The sequence below is a fragment of the Hyperoodon ampullatus genome (assembly GCF_949752795.1).
Source record: "Hyperoodon ampullatus genome assembly, chromosome: 13".
Classification (NCBI taxonomy): domain Eukaryota; kingdom Metazoa; phylum Chordata; class Mammalia; order Artiodactyla; family Ziphiidae; genus Hyperoodon; species Hyperoodon ampullatus.
In genome coordinates, this window is record NC_136926.1 from 44744367 (window position 1) to 44762971 (window position 18605).

At 41.3% G+C, this 18605-nt stretch overlaps 1 protein-coding gene across 2 annotated transcripts in view; it reads right to left on the reverse strand.

Moving 5' to 3' along the window:
* Positions 1-512: 512 nt before the first annotated feature.
* CDH2 (cadherin 2) overlaps positions 513-18605 on the reverse strand; it is a gene marked incomplete at both ends in the record, with an annotated part of 215368 nt that continues 197275 nt past the window's right edge. For both annotated transcript variants that reach the window (XM_079717757.1, XM_079717758.1), the window contains 2 exons: positions 513-719; positions 10931-11095. In XM_079717757.1, coding sequence (XP_079573883.1) covers positions 513-719; positions 10931-11095 — 372 coding nt within the window. The remainder of the gene's footprint in view (positions 720-10930; positions 11096-18605) is intronic.

Here is an 18605-nt window from a genome sequence, read left to right on the forward strand (position 1 = left end):
AAGTCTAAATCTAGAAGTAATGTACATTTTCCAATCTCATGGTCTCATCCCCCAAGATAATAAAATTGCTCCATGAGTGGTTTTGTCTCTTTAATTCCGTATTTTTAATAAAAGCAAATGCATTGTAACAAAAGCGTGTCGAAGCATATCATGGTTTAACTTACTGCTCCCACCACAAAATATTTTGTCTTTTACTTATCGTTTCAGAAATCAGTACCATTAAAGCCTTAAACATAAAACTAATTCCAATCTGAAAAAGGTACAAAAAGGCACATAAAATCCCAGTGCTTCTGTACTGTAAAATTCAAGTGTAACTGAGCTCAGTGTCTTTCCAAACAGTATTGGATCACTGATATTCCCTCTGAGCCCAAACTGGTTTACAGCCTCTGCCAAAGCCTCCAGCAAGCACTGTGCTAGTAGACTACAAAGTTCAAGCCTAGCTTCTGAATGCTTTTTGGGAATATCAGTTGAAATTGTTTGTACTTGTCCAAAAGCGAAGTTCACCCTGAAGTTCAGTCATCACCTCCACCGTACATGTCGGCAAGTTTCTTGAAGCGGGGCCCCCAGTCGTTCAGGTAGTCATAGTCCTGGTCGCCTCCACTACTGGAGGAGTTAAGGGAGCTCAAGGACCCGGCTGTGGAACCACTGCCTTCATAGTCAAACACTAAGAGGGAGTCATATGGCGGAGCTGTGGGATCGTTGTCAGCGGCTTTAAGGCCCTGCAGTTTGGAAGACAAGAAAAGGATGAAGAGAGGGTTACAATTAGCAAATCCACAAGCAGACGCTAGTGGTCCCGTGGCATCAAACACTTGTTTTTAAGTTTCCACCTGCAGACCACTGCATGTGCAACCCAGAGAGACTGGGGTTATCACCATGTTGGAAAGTTAGACAAAAACTAACTGTTGTCTTTCCTCTGCAAAGAAAGAACCCTAAGGAGTCTAGCTCAGTGAGGCTGAAACATACCATGGGACAGGGTTCATTGGAGAATGCGTTTGACAGGTGACAGAAATGAATGGCCAACTGCCTGAAGCTGTGAGGGGAAGATCTTAAGTGAAGTCTGGTAATGCATTCCTGTAACAGTACATCGGTCAAGACCAGTTTTGAATAATTACTGGAAGAGTAAGTTACATGAAATAATACAGAAGGCTATGAAATCATGTGGTATGTGGACCCTAATCTATGTAGGGTCAGTCAGAGGATTCTGACAACAAACTGGCTTAAAAGGAATTATAGGCAAGGCAAAAAGAGAGGGACATAGAAATGAGTGCCATATGATCCTTGCCCTCTGTAAGCTTACAGTCTAGCGTAACAGACATTATTGTAGGGTGAAATAAATGATAAATAAGTACCAAAACTATGAAGTCTAGACAAAAATCATCAGAATGCTGAAAACAAACTTCGACCGGCAATGAGAGCTACGCGTCCAAGGAGGAAGTGGCATTCTATCTGACATAAATTTGGAAGGATGTCAAAGGAAGAAGAAGACGGGCCGGATGTGATTACAATACAAGGAAAGTTATTCACTAAATCATTTATGTTCTCAACAGAACATAAAATGTGAACTTAATTGATAAATTGTGATCAGGTATTATTTTTTAAGAACGGAGTGACTTCTAGCTCCCACAGGCTTTAGAAACGTCATGATCCAATATCATTACATAGTATAAACATTGGGGAAGAGGATCCTGCCAATGTAAAATAATAGTATATACATGGCTCTTAAAAAGAACTGGAAAAATAAGAATCAATGAAATGCTTATCAATACACTTAACTCCTGCAAAAAGATGCTTTCTTTATACATAACTCATGTATCTGACGCTATTGTAATTCATAATTATGCTCTACAAAACTTTAAAGATTTAATGCTATGTCTTTTTGCCACATACTATTTTTTTATACTAAAAATACTAAGTATTTTTTTCTCTCATTTTTTCCCACTTCCATTCTAGTAAGTCCAAGATATACCAATGTTAGTCTCCAAACAATCATTCTCTTTTCCCACAACTCTTAGATGTAGACATAGAAAATGGACTTGAGGACACAGGGTGGGAGGGGGAAGCTGGGACGAAGTGAGAGTAGCATCGACATATATACACTACCGAATGTAAAATAGATAGCTAGTGGGAAGCAGCTGCATAGCACAGGGAGATCAGCTCGGTGCTTTGCGATGACCGAGAGGGGTGGGATAGGGAGGGTGGGAGGGAGGCTCATGAGGGAGGGAATATAGGGACATATGTATGCATATGGCTGATTCACTTTGGTGTACAACAGAAACTAACACAGTATTGTGAAGCAATTATACTCCAGTAAAGATCTATTAAAAAAAAAATGCCGGTGGGCTTATGGTGGCTTCACTCAACCAACACGTGATGAACTGTCCATCTTTAGATCAGTCCTTCCAATCCACATGTGTTTTATGAGTACATATATGTTTTTTTATCAGCAGAAAGGAGGAGGAAGAGGGAAAAGAGCATGAAAATTAAGGTCGGAGTCAGCACACGTAGTGGTTAAGAGCTCAGACTCTGGGGCGACGCTTCGGCTCCGCACAGCACTAGCTGTGGGACCTGGGCTAAGTTCTACCAGCTTCATTTCCTCATCTGCAACTGTAATCACAGTAATACGATCATTACGGAGACCAAATAAAATAAAGGGACCCAAGGGCTCACCACAGTGTCTGGCACTTGTTAGAGCTCAAGGAATACTAGTGAATTTTTTTTTTTTTAACTTTTAAGGTTAGAGAAAAAAATTCTTGCTTTGGAATTTGAAAAAAAAGAAAAATAGATGTGAAGACATAGCATTTTACAAACAAAATGGCAGCTGCTTGACTTCAATCAAAAACCAGAAAGAAAAGTACACCCTACTGCTTCCCCATCCCAGTCTGTCTCACCAGCAATCCTAACCTTTAATTAAACACCATTGTTCCTCTTCTCAGGTAGACTATTTACAACCCAGACATGCCTGTGTAAAGTAAAGTAAAACAAGTTTTCCTTGAACTACTTCAGTATATAAAACACAAATAATTTTAGATAGGAGTTTCTTGATCATATTTACAGAATAAGCTACAGGGCAATTCTGTTAAGATGGAGAACTGCAAACTCCCAATTTCTCAAAATTCCTAATTCCTTTTTGTGGTAGATTGTGTTACTGTCCTCAATGATTCACCATCCTCTCCCTGTGGGTGGATCACACGCCCGCAGCACCACAAGTGCCACTCCGGAGCCAGCTGACTTCCCTAACCCACTGTCAGGCTTGGCTACCCGACTGGTGTTGGCCAATGAATGGAAGCAGCTGCGTGGAGGAGACTCGAAGAGTCTAACATGCTTCCACCAGTCCCCTCGCCTTTCCCCCTCTGCCAGGAGAAGAGCCTGCCCCAGAGGAAAGTTTTCCTTCTGCTTGGATCCTGAAATACAGAAGATATGTGAATCATGGCATCAGCACCAAACTGGAAATACGGAAAGGTGAAGACTAAGATGAACTTGAAAGGGTCAATGGCAGGGCATCATGTGTGCCTGGATTCCCTGGAGATGAAAGCCATGGCCTGTGTTTCCTGTGACTTAAAATAAATGCTAGAAGCTCCCTCGTCTTCACCGGTGTGTTAAAGGGCCCAAGACTCTTCATCAAATGTCTACGCCACCTAATTAATTTCCTTAAAACAATTATAACACTGGTGATAATCCAGTTCCATACTCACCACCGAGGTTCTCAAAAATATTTCTTAAAAAATTTTTTTATCTCCTGCCCTGACTTTCTGGTCATTCTGATAGTTGTTGAATCTATGTTTTACTTCTTTTTTAAAAAAGGGTGAAGGCTATAAAACCCCTGAGAGGTCACTGTGCTAGCCAGAACATCAAACACTGCCTCAGGTTTTCATGATTACAAAAGAGCAAAAACCCAGTGAATTTTTCAAGAATTCTTAGGCAAGAGACATCATTCTAGGCTGAAGGTTAAGAACTTTAAGTCCCCTCCACTTGGAGAGCACTGATTTTTATCCGAGAATAAAATATGACTGTTCCGGCTGAGGCATTATATAAATTCCGGGTACTATTTTGGTAATTCTAAAAAGATCATAGTCAAGTCCTGAGAAACTGATGGTGACAGGCCGGCAACCAGGGTGAATGTACAGATAAATTTGGGAGTGGGAGGCGGGGCACAGGAGCTGTGGTCCTCCCTTATGGGATTCCTTTATTTGCACGTGTGGACACCACTTCACATGATGTGTGACACACTGTTGCCAAATTTACAGACTAACTGCATGTGTTTCTCTCTCCCTACCTGGGTTTGACTAAATCTAGAAGAGGATGTGCTTGTTTCACCTTTCCTGGAGAGGCAGAGCTTGAACTCTGGATAAATCTGAACTAGTTTCCATAGTGAACTGCCTCTGTCAAATCAAAGAGCTGTGGCTCTGGCTGAATTCTTGCTGAGCTTATATTTATAGACTTCTGATCCCATGCTTTAGGGATGGAGACATGCTTTCATAGGGACTATAAAAAACCCACATTCTTGGGTGAGAAACACATGAAGGATGTAAGAGGAAAGAGGTCCTATCGATCCCTTACATTCAGTCCTCTATTGTCTCAAATCCACTGCCTCAGTTCAGGCCATCATTATATCCTGCCTGGACCACAGCAAAGGCCTGACTGGTCTCTCTGTCCCCAGGACTATTCCTGCTTTTTTGGGGAGGGCAGTGTGCAGCTTGTGGGATCTTAGTTCCCAGACTAGGGATAGAACCCAGGCCCTTGGTAGTGAAAGCGCAGAGCCTTAATCACTGGACTGCCAGGGAATTCCCTATTCCTGCTTCTTACTTACAAACTACTATTGGTTCCTTTCTCAGAAGTTATTTGATTATTTGATGTCACATCCTCCCCACCCCAAGTAAAACTTTCTGATTGCTACCCCCTACAGCAGTGTTTCCAAAATAAGGGAGGAGTCCCCCTAGGTGTATGCAAGGTGATTTTTAATTGGTGAACAGGCACTTTAAAACAATTATTTTTATTAAAAAAGAAGTTACAATTAATTAAAAGTTTAATAAGTACATCATAGATGAAGTTTGCAGACATGGAAAAAACTAGGTGTTACTCAAATGCCTGATGCCTGATGTTAGGGTAAGCTATAGGATGAAGTCAAAACCCTCTGAGGAGCATTCAGTGAACCTAATCTGTTCACCCACCTTTTCTGTTGCAACTCTTCTCAATTCCAGCAACCATAACTGAATTATTCAATAAATTATTCACCAAAATCTCCAAAAACCTAAAAAAGTCATGTTCTTAGTGTACCTCCATGTTATTTATGCATTCATTTCCTGCTAGCTGAAATGGGATTCCTTTTGTTTAAAATGTCCCATCTCATTTTTTCATTTAATTTCCATCCATCCATCCACTGTTTAAAGCCCATTAAAAAGGTCACTTCTGGGCTTCCCTGGTGGCGCAGTGGTTGAGAGTCCACCTGCCGATGCAGGGGACACGGGTTCGTGCCCCGGTCTGGGAAGATCCCACGTGCCGCGGAGCAGCTGGGCCCGTGAGCCATGGCCGCTGAGCCTGCGCATCCGGAGCCTGTGCTCCACAACAGGAGAGGCCACAACAGTGAGAGGCCCGCGTACCGCAAAAAAAAAAAGTCACTTCTGCTGCCTGGAATTTTTCCCCTAACCATGACCGAGAGTAATTCCTGTGGTCTCTCTGGTCCTCTTTACTTTTATTGCCATGTTTTGGTTACACTAGATTGTGACATCCCTTTCTGCTGAGGTGGTGTTGTATTCATTTCATATCTGCTGTCCAAAACACTGCTTGACATCCAGTAAGTATTCTAGATGGTAGCTTTGTACTGTTGTCCTGGGCTTAATTTTTTCTCCTCAGCACCTCGTTCATGTTTATATCTATACCTTTCAGAAGAAGCTAGGATTTAGGTTTAAAATATCTGAGGACATAAAAGTATACCATGATCACATGACAGTGGAATTCTGTGACTTATCAACACCAACATTACTATGTCTCCTTCTGGGAAATTCATTTTACTGAAAGCATTCTTTTTTTTTTGGAAAGGAGAGGTTTCTGTTTTATTTACAGTTATAGGGCAGTAGAAAGTTTTTACTCCTGAATAGTAACTTGTAATGATAATATAATACTAATAATAATTAAGAGATTTCATTATGCAACAGTCACTATACCAAGCACTTTACGTCGATTTTATTATTCATTTCTCACTGCAATCTTAATAGAAGGGTCTATTATCATCCCCATTTTATGAATAAGAAAACTAGAAATCCAAGTGGTTACATCCAAAGACCTTGACCTTGTACAAGGTAACAGAGCTGTTAAATGAGGCACCTGGATTTGAACTAAAACACCTAACTCTTGTAGGAGGGGACAAAGATATTTTTAAAAGAATATGTTAAATTTAATTAATAGGAGAAAAAAGGCAAAAATTTTAAACTTCAGGAGTTTTAAACAAAGTATTCCAGGAGCACCTTCCATAAGTTTTTTAATAATATTAATCAAAAGTCGGTCCTTTAATAGAAATATGTCCTTGGTTTTTAGATTCCTGAGATAAAGACATATACAGAATTAGTATCATTATGGGAGGTATGCTAATATCTACTGTCGGGCTGAGATTAAATGACATTGTTTCAACTTTTCGCCATCTGAAGGCCTTGTTTAAAAACCTCAAAATAGAATGAAATTCTGTGTTTAAAATTCAAAAATGTGTGATTTGTTTTACCCTACCTACCATCTGGAAACGTTATCATTTTTGAGATTTATTATTTAAATAAACAAACTAGAAAAACTTCTCATGCGTTTACCTATTCCTTACACCTATAAACACACTCCACTTATAATCACCATATATTCTTCTTCCTTTGGAACATTCGGTACTATGCTAAACCAAATAAAACCTGGAGATAAAGAAATCTGTTTGTACTTTAAATGTATTTATAACATGTGCTTGAGGTCTTTCTAGGTGACTTCAACCACTTTTAAAACTTTACCTGTATTTATTTTTATCTGTCCAAGTACAGAAAGATACTGTACAAGTCTTTTTTTTTTCTTTTTTTTTTTTGTGGTATGTGGGCCTCTCACTGTTGTGGCCTCTCCCATTGTGGAGCACAGGCTCCGGACGCGCAGGCTCAGTGGCCATGGCTCACGGGCCTAGCCGCTCCGTGGCATGTTGGATCTTCCCGGACCGGGGCACGAACCCGTGTCCCCTGCATCAGCAGGCGGACTCTCAACCACTGTGCCACCAGGGAAGCCCTGTACAAGTCTTAATGCGTGTCTTAGGTGGAAGAATCTACACAGTGAGTCTGAATGTAATCTCTGATTTAGGCCTTTGAACAGTTTGATCTCTTTGGACTTTTCCACAGACCTGACCATCACATCCCTCGACCCTCTTTTCAGTTGTTTTCTGACACCTTAAACACCTTAGACTTTCTTTTTCCTGTGTCCAAAAGTAGGGCATTTCTAGGTATAGATTTTGGGTTCCCCTTTCTACTCCATATTCCTCTGCCTTAAAATCACATTCAATTTCAAGGATTCAGTAGCCGTTTGGGGAATCATTTCCAAATGTGATCCTTTTGTCCATTCGTGTACTCACCAAACCAGTGTGCCCCACAATGATTCCCCAGGGATACACCTCTTCCCCTGGACCACAGGAGGGCCCTGAGGGGAGGTAGAAGGGATGCTTGGGATAGGAGTCATGGAGGGATGCGAGTTCTAGGTACATTGGGATGTTGCAGGATGGCGCCCACCCATACTCTGTGTCCCTGACCCTTCTTGGTCTGGTAAAGACTTAACTAATGTCTAGAAAAAGGGCAAAGGACACTCCAGGCAGGAAAAACACTGTGGGAACTGGTGCTGGCATGGAATCACAAGCTGAGAAGAAATTACAAGTAGAGATCTCTGTTGCTGGCCCGTAGGATGCAGGTAGGGGAGGGGCCTGAGATGAAGCCGGACCACCTAATAAGAACCAGATCTAATGGGTGTCCTGTGCCTGGCAAAGTAAGAGTTCAGATACTGGAATGTTTGCCGGGTACAGCGATCACGCTAGCAGCAGCGCAGGGAACTCACACAGAGAATCTATGTCTAATGTCTTATCTACATATCACTGGCACAGGATGTACACACCATAGATATTCGGTAGTTATCTTGGTAAATGAATAATCCTTAACCAAGCTCAAGATGATTTCCAAATGAGCCATTTCTAACAAATGCAGACAATTTTCAAATTATGCATGGGTTGTATTCTGGAAGTTAATCTGCAAGTCAGTTGTTCAGAACAAACTTCATATATGTATTCACGCATGCTTGCTACGACCTCCAGCCACTTTATAGACCGTGTACCTGGCCGCTGTTTTAGGAAAAGGCGATTCCAAATGGAAATTCCTACTGTGTACCTTTTCCTACTGTGGCATTAGAAGGGTTGGGTAACTGAACCATACTAACTAGATACTCTCCTCTCTCTACTGAAGAAAATCCAGTCATGTTAAAAAAAAAAAATGAGTGAACACACCAGACACAAACACAAGGTACACACAAAACACACAACTTGGAACAGCCAATATCCTCATTTCCTGAATGTAATCAGCACCAGTGAGAGTGAAAGCCTCCAGACATGGGCCCCAGTGAATCCCAGCCAAATGCAGATGGGTGGTGCTCATGGCTGCATGCCCTACACACCTGCCACAGTCCTTGAATTCCTTGAAACAACAGAATCTAAGAGTTACGCAACATAGTAGATGCTTAGGTTACACAAAGAAGAACGGGAAATAGCCCCCATTTCAGAGAGAATGGATGCACTCATAAGGAAGAAATAAATACTAACAGTGACACCCCATGGTGAGGGCTACTACCCAGGGAGAGTCTTGTAACCTTCCCAGGGGTATCAAAGGGGCTTCACAGAGAAGGGGTGCTTGAGTTGAATCTGAAGGCTAAATGAGTGTCTCACTGAAGGTCAAGAAGGAAGGGCTTTGCAAAAGTTATAGTTAAATCTGTGATGCTTTTGAGGAACTACAAATAGTTCAGGGGGCTGCAGCACAGAAAGGGAATGTGGAGGGAAGAGAGGGCAGGAATCAGATTACAAACAGCCTTAGAATGACCCTTAGTGCTCGAATTTTATCACGAGAAAAGCAGAGTGTCCTGGATGGGATGGAAGCCCACAGAACAGTGACACTTCAGGGACTGGCAGAAACATTCAGGTAAGTATTTGCTGAATTACACCAAAGCCAGAATTCTTGCTTGAAAAAAGTCCAGTGCCTACACCTACAGTCAAAGGTTCACTATATCTTGAAACCTGACAACCACAGGAATAAAATAAACAATTTCTTGTAATGATGAAAGCTAAATTAGAAGTAAAATCATCAGGCACTCTTACATATTCAAAAATATCTAGTTTTATATATATATAAATATATTTTATATAATATATATATTTATTTTATGTAATATATATATTATATTTATATCATATATATTCCTGCTAATTCCCCTAACCAGGCCTATACATATATAAGTAATCTGGAAAAGTTGGGGCATATTTTTGTACATAAAGGAGTTACCAGCATCCTGTTTTTGCCTTCTATCAGCTTTTAAATCGTGTCTACTACAAATTAACCTATTACCAATTTAACAGAAGTGAACAGATAAGTTCAAAAAGTAGCATGTATTTTAGGAATAGATAGTAATGAATATTGTAAAGACAGATAAGCTAATTTTGTTTCAAAACTTTTCCTACAAACTAGAAGAGCATCTAAAAATCTAAGGTAGATTGATTATGTAGATGTAATATACAACTATTTCAAGGAAGCCCAGGAAATGAGTCTTATCTGCACGGGACTGAAGGCAATATATACAACAGATGTTTTCCACTTTGTAAGGCACTGAGACCAATTCTAATCTTGGAGATTCTGAGTGGGAGGATCTGGCCAGAGAACACGGGCCCTGACATATATTTGCGATCAATATCAATATGTATCATTCTCTTATACTAACAATAAAAATTCAAAAGAAGAATTGCAGTAAAACTGTAGACATGATTAAAAGAAGCTGTATAGGGGGCTTCCCTGGTGGCGCAGTGGTTGAGAGTCCACCTGCCGATGCAGGGGACATGGGTTCGTGCCCCTGTCCGGGAAGATCCCACATGCCGCGGAGCGGCTGGGCCCGTGAGCCATGGTTGCTGAGCCTGCGCGTCCGGAGCCTGTGCTCCGCAACGGGAGAGGCCACAACAGTGAGAGGCCCGCGTACAGCAAAAAAAAAAAAAAAAAGAAGCTGTATAAATCATCTGACTTCAAAACTTAAGGATTAAGTGTAGCAGAACTCTTGGTCAGTAATGAAATAAGAGAATGCTGTAATAATTTTGACAGTGGAAATCATATCTGTTATATTCAACAGAGAATTAGCTGCCTCTTGCAGAAGCTCTTAAAACTCCTCAACTAGACAAGTATTTAAATCACTTACATAATATTTAATTTAGCTGCTCTTCCTGCTAATCTCATTTGATGGATCTCTCGTTGTTGGGTAGGCACTGAATTCTCACCATTTGTGGCATTCAAAGGGTACATTGTGAGGAAAATAAAAGTGAACTCTTATTACATGTATCAGTGCTAATAAGTGAAATTAGAATTCACTATAATTCGTTAGCCTATTTATTACTTGTAATCTAGGGAAAAAATCCTTTGGAGAGAGTGTGACTAATACTGATAATATATACGGATGTCATTTACAAATGCAGAATATTAGCTGATCCGTCTCTTTTGGGCTGACCAAAGCCATCTCATCTGTTCTGTTACTGAAGCCACATTTCCTTTTGCATAAAGATAAAGTTAGGAAAAAGAATTGTGTTTTAATGAACTACATAGCTGTATTCCCAGCAAGCTGTGGTCTCCACAGTACTAACTGTTAGCATAAAATAAACACCCTTATAAAAAAAGTGAGTCTCTCTTTGCACCTCATTAATAAAGTCACCGATGTCCCCAGGGTGCGGGGCTGCAGATCGAACTGGGTACTGGGGCTCAGCGTGGATGGGTCTCTCATCCAACCGTCGGATTCCGACCGGCTTGATGGCATCCGGCTCCACGGTATCGGGCTGCTGGAGCTGGCTCAAATCATAGTCCTGCAAGAGACAAAACCAACACCCCATGGGAGATGGGCATTAAGATGGAAAGTTACAACCTCTCATACCCAGAATGCATAGAAATGAATGAAATTTAACATAATGGAAAAGTTGCCACTAGGAGCTTTTCATGTTATGATTAAATATTTCTTTCACGCAGCTCTTTCTTCTGTGTTTTTCATTTCGACAGTCTGTGCGCCATCTGCTTTCCTATGTTCCTCATCAGTTTCCAATGGGAAACAGCAGTGAGATGAGGTCCCACTACAAAGTGACTAAAAAACCGACTAGAAAATATAGTCGTACCATAGAAGTAAAAGTACTAGCTTAATGTTGATGGGGTTCAGGACAGGCTACCCCAAACTATGGCATCGTGGCATATTAAATATCTGAAGCTCAAGCACTCTTTTTAAAAATGGCAGAAACAGGAACGTCACTGACTCTTCCCACCTCACCCTTCTTCCCTGAAACAGGTCATAACGTTCCCGTGTGAAAAGCCCCCTCCTGAACCAGGAGGAGGAAAGTCCTCTTCATCATCAGAGACTAGGATTTGGGACCTGGAACTCTGCACAAACAAACCTTTCTTTAATGATAAAAGAATTACATGTTTATGATATAAAACTCAGAAAATAAAAAAATTATAAAGAAAGCAATCTCATCTGTAATTCTGCAATGCAGCAGTCATATTTGGGTGTATTTTATTACTATAACGAAATGTTATTTTTTTAAAAAATTTTTTATTGGAGTATAGCTGATTTATAATGTTGTGTTAGTTTCCAAGTGAATCAGTTATACATATACCTATATCCACTCTTTTCTAGATTCTTTTCCCATATAGGCCATTACAGAGTACTGAGTAGAGTTCCTTGTTCTATACAGTAGGTCCTTATTAGCTATCTATTTTATTATATACAGTAGTGTGTATATGTCAATCCCAATCTCCCAATTTATCCCTCCCCCGCTTACCCCTGATAGCCATAAGTTTGTTTTCTACATCTGTAACTCTATTTCTGTTTTGTAGATAAGTTCATTTGTACCCTTTTTTTAGATTCCACATATAAATGATATCATATGATATTTGTCTTTCTCTGTCTGACTTACTTCACTCAATATGGTAATCTCTAGGTCCATCCATGTTGCTGCAAATGGCATTATTTCTTTTTTTCTTTCTTTTTTTTTATGGCAAACCTTCTTAAACTAACCCTTAACTTCCTAGTTACTTCACCATTTACTACTCTTAGCCCAAACCCTTTGTCTTGTCAATTCTTTACAAATTTACTGTTTCTTTGTCTAAAAGGGTATAAACTCTTCATGCTCTGGTCACTTCTTCAGGTCTTCATTCTGTCTCTTTTTTTTTTTTTTTGCAGTACGCGGGCCTCTCACTGTTGTGGCCTCTCCAGTTGCGGAGCACAGGCTCCAGACGCGCAGGCTCAGTGGCCATGGCTCACGGGCCCAGCTGCTCCGCGGCATGTGGGATCTTCCCGGACCGGGGCATGAACCCGCGTCCCCTGCATCGGCAGGCGGACTCTCAACCACTGCGCCACCAGGGAAGCCCAGGTCTTCATTCTCTTGTGAAGGCCCCCATGTACAGGTAAAAGTTCCATCAAATGTGTGTGCTCTTCTCTTGTTAATCTGTCTTTGTTGGTTTAATTTTCAGACCCAGCCAGGGACCTGAGGGTCGAGAAAACTTTTTCCTCCCCTACAATGTTATATTGCTTTCATACTAAAAAAAATTGTTGCAAGCGTATTTTCCTTTACTTAGAGGAAGGTATTAGTTCATCAAGGTTTCAAAACCACTTCACTCCTCCCTCCCTTCAGTGGTCTAGAGCAGGGGTCCCCAACCCCCAGGGCACAGACCAGGCTGCACAGTAGGAGGTGGGTGGCGGGTGAGAGAGTGAAGCTTCATCTGTATTTACAGCCACTCCCCATCGCTCGCATTACCACCTGAGCTCCGCCTCCTGTCAGCGTTATGATGAGTTGTATAATCATTTCATTATATATTACAATGTAATAATAATAGAAATAAAGTGCACAATGAATATAATGCACTTGAATCATCCCCAAACCATCACCCCACCCCACCCCACCCCGGTCCGTGGAAAAATTGTCTTCCACAAAACCGGTCCCTGGTGCCAAAAAGGTTGGGGACCACTGGTCTAGAGTCTGCAAACTATTGTTGGTGGGTCCAGTCTGATCTGTGGCCTGTTTTTCTTGAAGAATAGCTTTTACATTTTTAAAGGATTATTTAAAACAACGGTAACAATAAAGAAGACAAAGAATATTCTACGGAGACTATATGTGGCCCCCAAAGCCTTGCTATCTAGCCCTTTAAAGAAAAAGTTTTCCAACCTCTGGCCCAGAGGTAAGAAGCCAGGGAGTGTGGATTCTCTTCTGGTGCAGTCCTGTGGGAATGTCTTGGAAATACAGCCTGTCCACTTTGAGGGGCAGAGAAGAACTTGAGAAGAAGGATGCTCTGGGCATTGGTTGGACCTTCAGAACTATTTTCAGCTTTAGCATCATCCAGCTGGACAGGAAAGTCCAAAGACACTAACTATAATGTGGAAATGCATCAACATTTTAGGTTTGGGCAAATACTTGATAGTTTTCAAACCTCTAAATTCTGGTGATATAAAATGTCACATCCCCAGCTTAACTGAAATTCTCTAATTCACTGTTGATATTTACAGAAAGTACAGATTTTCTGGTACTCTTTTTAGTTCAGGCTTCATCTCTGTCTGCAACCAGCTCAAAACTGTTTACAGTTATCTCTGTAGTGGTTTTGATTCATTCGACGCTTGAATATTTACCATGTTCTGAAAATGCTCGAGATCCTTTACATATGTTTCCTCACTTAATGGTCTGAACAACACTGTGTGACGTTAAGTTTTATTATCCTCATTTAAGAATTGAGGAAACTGAGTCTCAAATCACCTAAGTCATCTGTCGATGGCTCCAGATCTACTGAGACACAGAGACAGGCTCTGACTTCAAATGGATTAGACTCTAAAGCCTAGCTCCTGGCACAGGCCATCTGGGAGGGCGAGTCAAGTCCCAGCTACAAGGTTGGATGGATGAGGGAAAAGGGGCAGGAATGTGAAGAATGATTAAAACAACAAAGGAGTCACTGACATTCAACCCACTATGTACCAGGAGCTATACCAGCCTCCTGTAAGTGTCTTCTCACTGATATTTTCTCCTTTCTTCTTTCTGAAGAATGCTTTATTACCATAATTTTAGATGAAGAAACAGACTCGGAAAGGTTGAGTAACTTGTCCAAGGTCACACAGCTGGTATTCGATTGACATGAGAATCAAAACCAGGTGTGTCTGACTTCCAAATGTCAATCTAAAACTGAACTCTGTTCGTTGAGACGCCTTAGTTGTTCTGACAACCCTCCCCTAAACAACTCTTAACCAAGGGCTTCAACTAAGCTAACGAGTGAAGGCACTCAGGAAAAGCTCCTCCTCTGAGGGATGGACAAGGTGATACGGGAGGGGAGGCAGGCACACAGAGTAGGACAAGCCAGAGTGGGATGTACGGTTGGTACATCGCCAAGTATAAAACGCTTAGAGGGGCTTCCCAGGTGGCGCAGTGGTTGAGAGTCCGCCTGCTGATGCAGGGGACACGGGTTCATGCCCCGGTCCGGGAAGATCCCACATGCTGCGGAGCAGCTGGGCCCGTGAGCCATGGCCGCTGAGCCTGCGCGTCCGGAGCCTGTGCTCTGCAACGGGAGAGGCCACAACAGTGAGAGGCCCGCGTACCACAAAAAAAAAAAAAAAAAAAAAAAAAAAAAAACGCTTAGAGAGGGAAAGAGCGCATTAGGTTCCAACCTTGAATGACACGTGGGTTTGGGAGAAAGGACCATTCTGGGGGAATCAACAACGTGAGCAAAGGCATGGGGATGCTGTCTCCTTTTGTGAGGGTAGAGTATTTCAAAGCACCCATACAAAACTTGAGTGAAAACACCTTGATCTTGCACACATGGGCTCCATTTAAAATTTTATAGGACGTGTGAGTTATTTATAGACTATCTTAAAGCAGAGGCACATAATGGTATGACAGACGGGAAAGCCTTTGCAATGTTAAAATGTTATACAAAATAAAGAAGGGGGATTCATTTAGAGAATTCTGAATGCTTACACACGAATAAGCATCGTTTTCCAGGCGATGTTTAATTACATAACTACCAAGCTTAATAGAGGGGCTTAACCATGAGTAAGCGTGTCTTCTGACAATGATGGAAGCTTTTTGTAGAAAGGGGAAAACAGACTAAGTACAGGGATGATGACAGTTAATAAATATTTTTACACTGAGAGTGAAAAATGGTCTATTAGAGGTCTCAATTACATGAAATTAAGTAATTGAATCTTATGCTTGAGGACTGTCTTTAACCTGGTGACACATTCCTTGACCAGCCTCAGTATATCACGACAACTCCATATAAGAATACAGAGTGATTTCTTTGGCGTAACTGGAGCCACGAGAGGCAGTGGGATGTTTCTTACGTGGAAAGGACTTGTCCACCCTGATTTCTTATACAGCTCCCACTCTATCCAAAGGTTACAAGCAGAAATGCATTATGTTTGGTTGACAGTGTTGAAAAAATTTTCTAATAAGTCGTCAACACACAGACTTTGGGATATTTTACCTGAAAATAGGAAGATGTGGTGTAAAACCAGGCTTAACTTCTGACACAGCAATCTGTTACAGCTGAGAGCATCTATCTCCTTTGGACAAGGACAGTCTGTCCACCTGGCCTGCTTCACTTATTAGTGTATACATGCATCAGTATATTCATTTACAGATTCTTACCTTTCTTTCGATAGCCCTTTCCTACTATCTTAAGAACCAGAGCAGGAAATCTAAAGATGTCTGTGGTCAATATGTCAGGCCCATAGAAAGTGCTCACTAAAAATGTGTTGAAGAAAATTCTCAGGGATGATATTATGCCAGATGTGCACAAGAGCAAGAAATGTGCTTTTGGATCGCATGACACACCATGGCAGTAATTCACAATGGGGAGGAAGGGAAAAAGACCCCGGGTCCCATTGCTGAGACTCTTTGCCATGGTGAGTACCTTCCCCTCCATGATGCAAACGTGTCATGTTCCTCAGATACACTGACATCTAAAAAAGAGGCACAAAACCACTGATTTACAGGAAACTAGAATTTGGGTTAAAGCACGCAGCTTAACTTTTCTCTGTGATGGTTTCCCTTGTCTATTGCAAATACGGGATATGAAAATCTGATGGTGGTATGAAGTGGGCAGAAGTGTCTTCAGATCACAGAGACGGGTTTTTCTGTCCACATCCATCTGTGCTCTATGGCAGAGTCCTGACCCGAGGATCCAATTTTAAGCCTTTTGATAAGGGGTCATTCTATGTGAAATTATACATCCTGAATTATATATCTTTATAATCCCATGATGCTTTACTTAAACACACAAATTACAGCATGTAGGATAAGAATTCTAAAGAGAATTACAGAGACTGAAAACATTCTCAGGGTCACTGGGTTCATGGCCTTACTTCTGAAGATTAGAAAGAACCCCAGAAGAAATCTTATTTGGTTCCTAAAACTCTCTAGAGAAAAAGTGGATCTAAAAATTCTCTTACGATTGTCAACCTTACTTTGTCAACATTAACTTCCCAGAGAAATCCAGTTTTCAAACGAAGGCCATGGAAAATCTTATTTTAACTAACGTTTGGAATATGTGTTATTTGGCAATGATCATGAGAAGCAGGCACAGAATTAGGGTTTTTAAATATTAACATTGCAAGTAACTGAAAACACTTCTTTTTGGGTCTATGATTTAAAATGTCTTAAAGGTGACACAATTTTGGGAGAGTTAGTAAGAGTTAGTCAGCAGCTTTAACTCTGGTTCTGCCTTTTCTTATTAAATTCCCCGACTTGCAATGATTTATAATTGGTTCAGAAAATGATACCACGAATCGACCTGAAGGCATTTGGTTACGTTTAAATAAAATAAAATGCTGCTTCAGTATAAAGTGAAATTCTAGATTCCCAGGCAGAAATTTCAGAAAGCTCTGTGGCTGGTAGAATCTACAGAATCGTGCAATTATGTCTGTTTTTTAATTTATTTTAATTTATTTTTTTTTGCGGTACGAGGGCCTCTCACTGTTGCGGCCTCTCCCGTTGCGGAGCATAGGCTCCGGACGCGCAGGCTCAGCGGCTATGGCTCACGGGCCCAGCCGCTCCGTGGCATGTGGGATCTTCCCGGACCGGGGCACGAAACCGTGTCCCCTGCATCGGCAGGCAGACTCTCAACCACTGCGCCACCAGGGAAGCCCTAATTACGTCTGTTTTAGAGAGCGATGAAAATATTCATTTACCGTATCATGAGTATCTAAAGAGAGCTTACTGGGTGCCTGATGCCATTTTTAGCTCTGAGAGTGTGAAAGAAGGAAACCAACCTTTACCTGGTGCCCATAATCTGTCAGGAGTTACCTTAGGTGCCTCCTTATGTGATATCTCAGACGCTCCAAGCAAAATCCTGCCAAGAGAGTGTTGTTCTATCCCATTGATTCTCGTAACTCGGAGAGGTTAATGATTTGCCCAAGATCATGGACTCAGTTAAACAGTGTGGAAGGAGCAAACAGAGACCACCAGGCAAGCAAAATAACAACTAAAAAAAGCTGCATCTTCATATATAGAGAACAGACATGTGGTTGTCAAGGGCGGGGCAGGATGAGGGAGGGAAGGACTGGGAGTTTGGGATTAGCAGATGCAAACTATTACATATAAGACGGAAAAACAACAAGGTCCCACTATATAGCACAGGGAACTACATTCAATATCCTGTGATAAACCATCATGGAAAAGAATATGGAAAAGAATATGAAAAACAATATATATTTGTATACCTGAGTCACTTTGCTGTACAGGAGAAATTAAACACAACATTGTAAATCAACTATACTTTAAAAAAAAAAAGGCTGTACCTTGTTGCCTGGGCCAGTGAAGAAAGGGACAGAATTTGCTGAAGGGGGGAAAATGAGGGGCTTTAGGAGCCAGAAGGGAAGTTCAAGGTGGTTATGCTAACTAGGCACTGGAATCCAGGACTCCGGTCTGTGCACAGCTGGTTAAAGCCTCACTGCCTTTTAGTCAGAAAGGAGTCTTCACTTGGGTCCAACAACAGTCTGTCACGTGAGGGAGGGGGAGGGCTCTCAAAGTTCCTGGTCCTTTCTCAGCCTCCACCAGTGAGAACCAGGGATGGAACACAAGAGCCAGTTTGGCTGGTTGGTGCAAGTGGAAAATGTTCCTTTTATAGTAGCAAAGGCAAGTAACTTTCAAATTCCCATATAGATAAGGTAAATATTTTTAATGTTTCAAGACTGAGTGAGAGAAATAAAAATACTAACATGAAAGTAAGTGGACAAAATTCTCAAGGGGGAAAAGAAAAAGGTACCCGATACTTTTTTCTTTTTCTTGCCTGTGGCACAGGTAAGAAACCCTTCAGTCAGACACAAAAAGGAATGGAAGATGGAAAAGG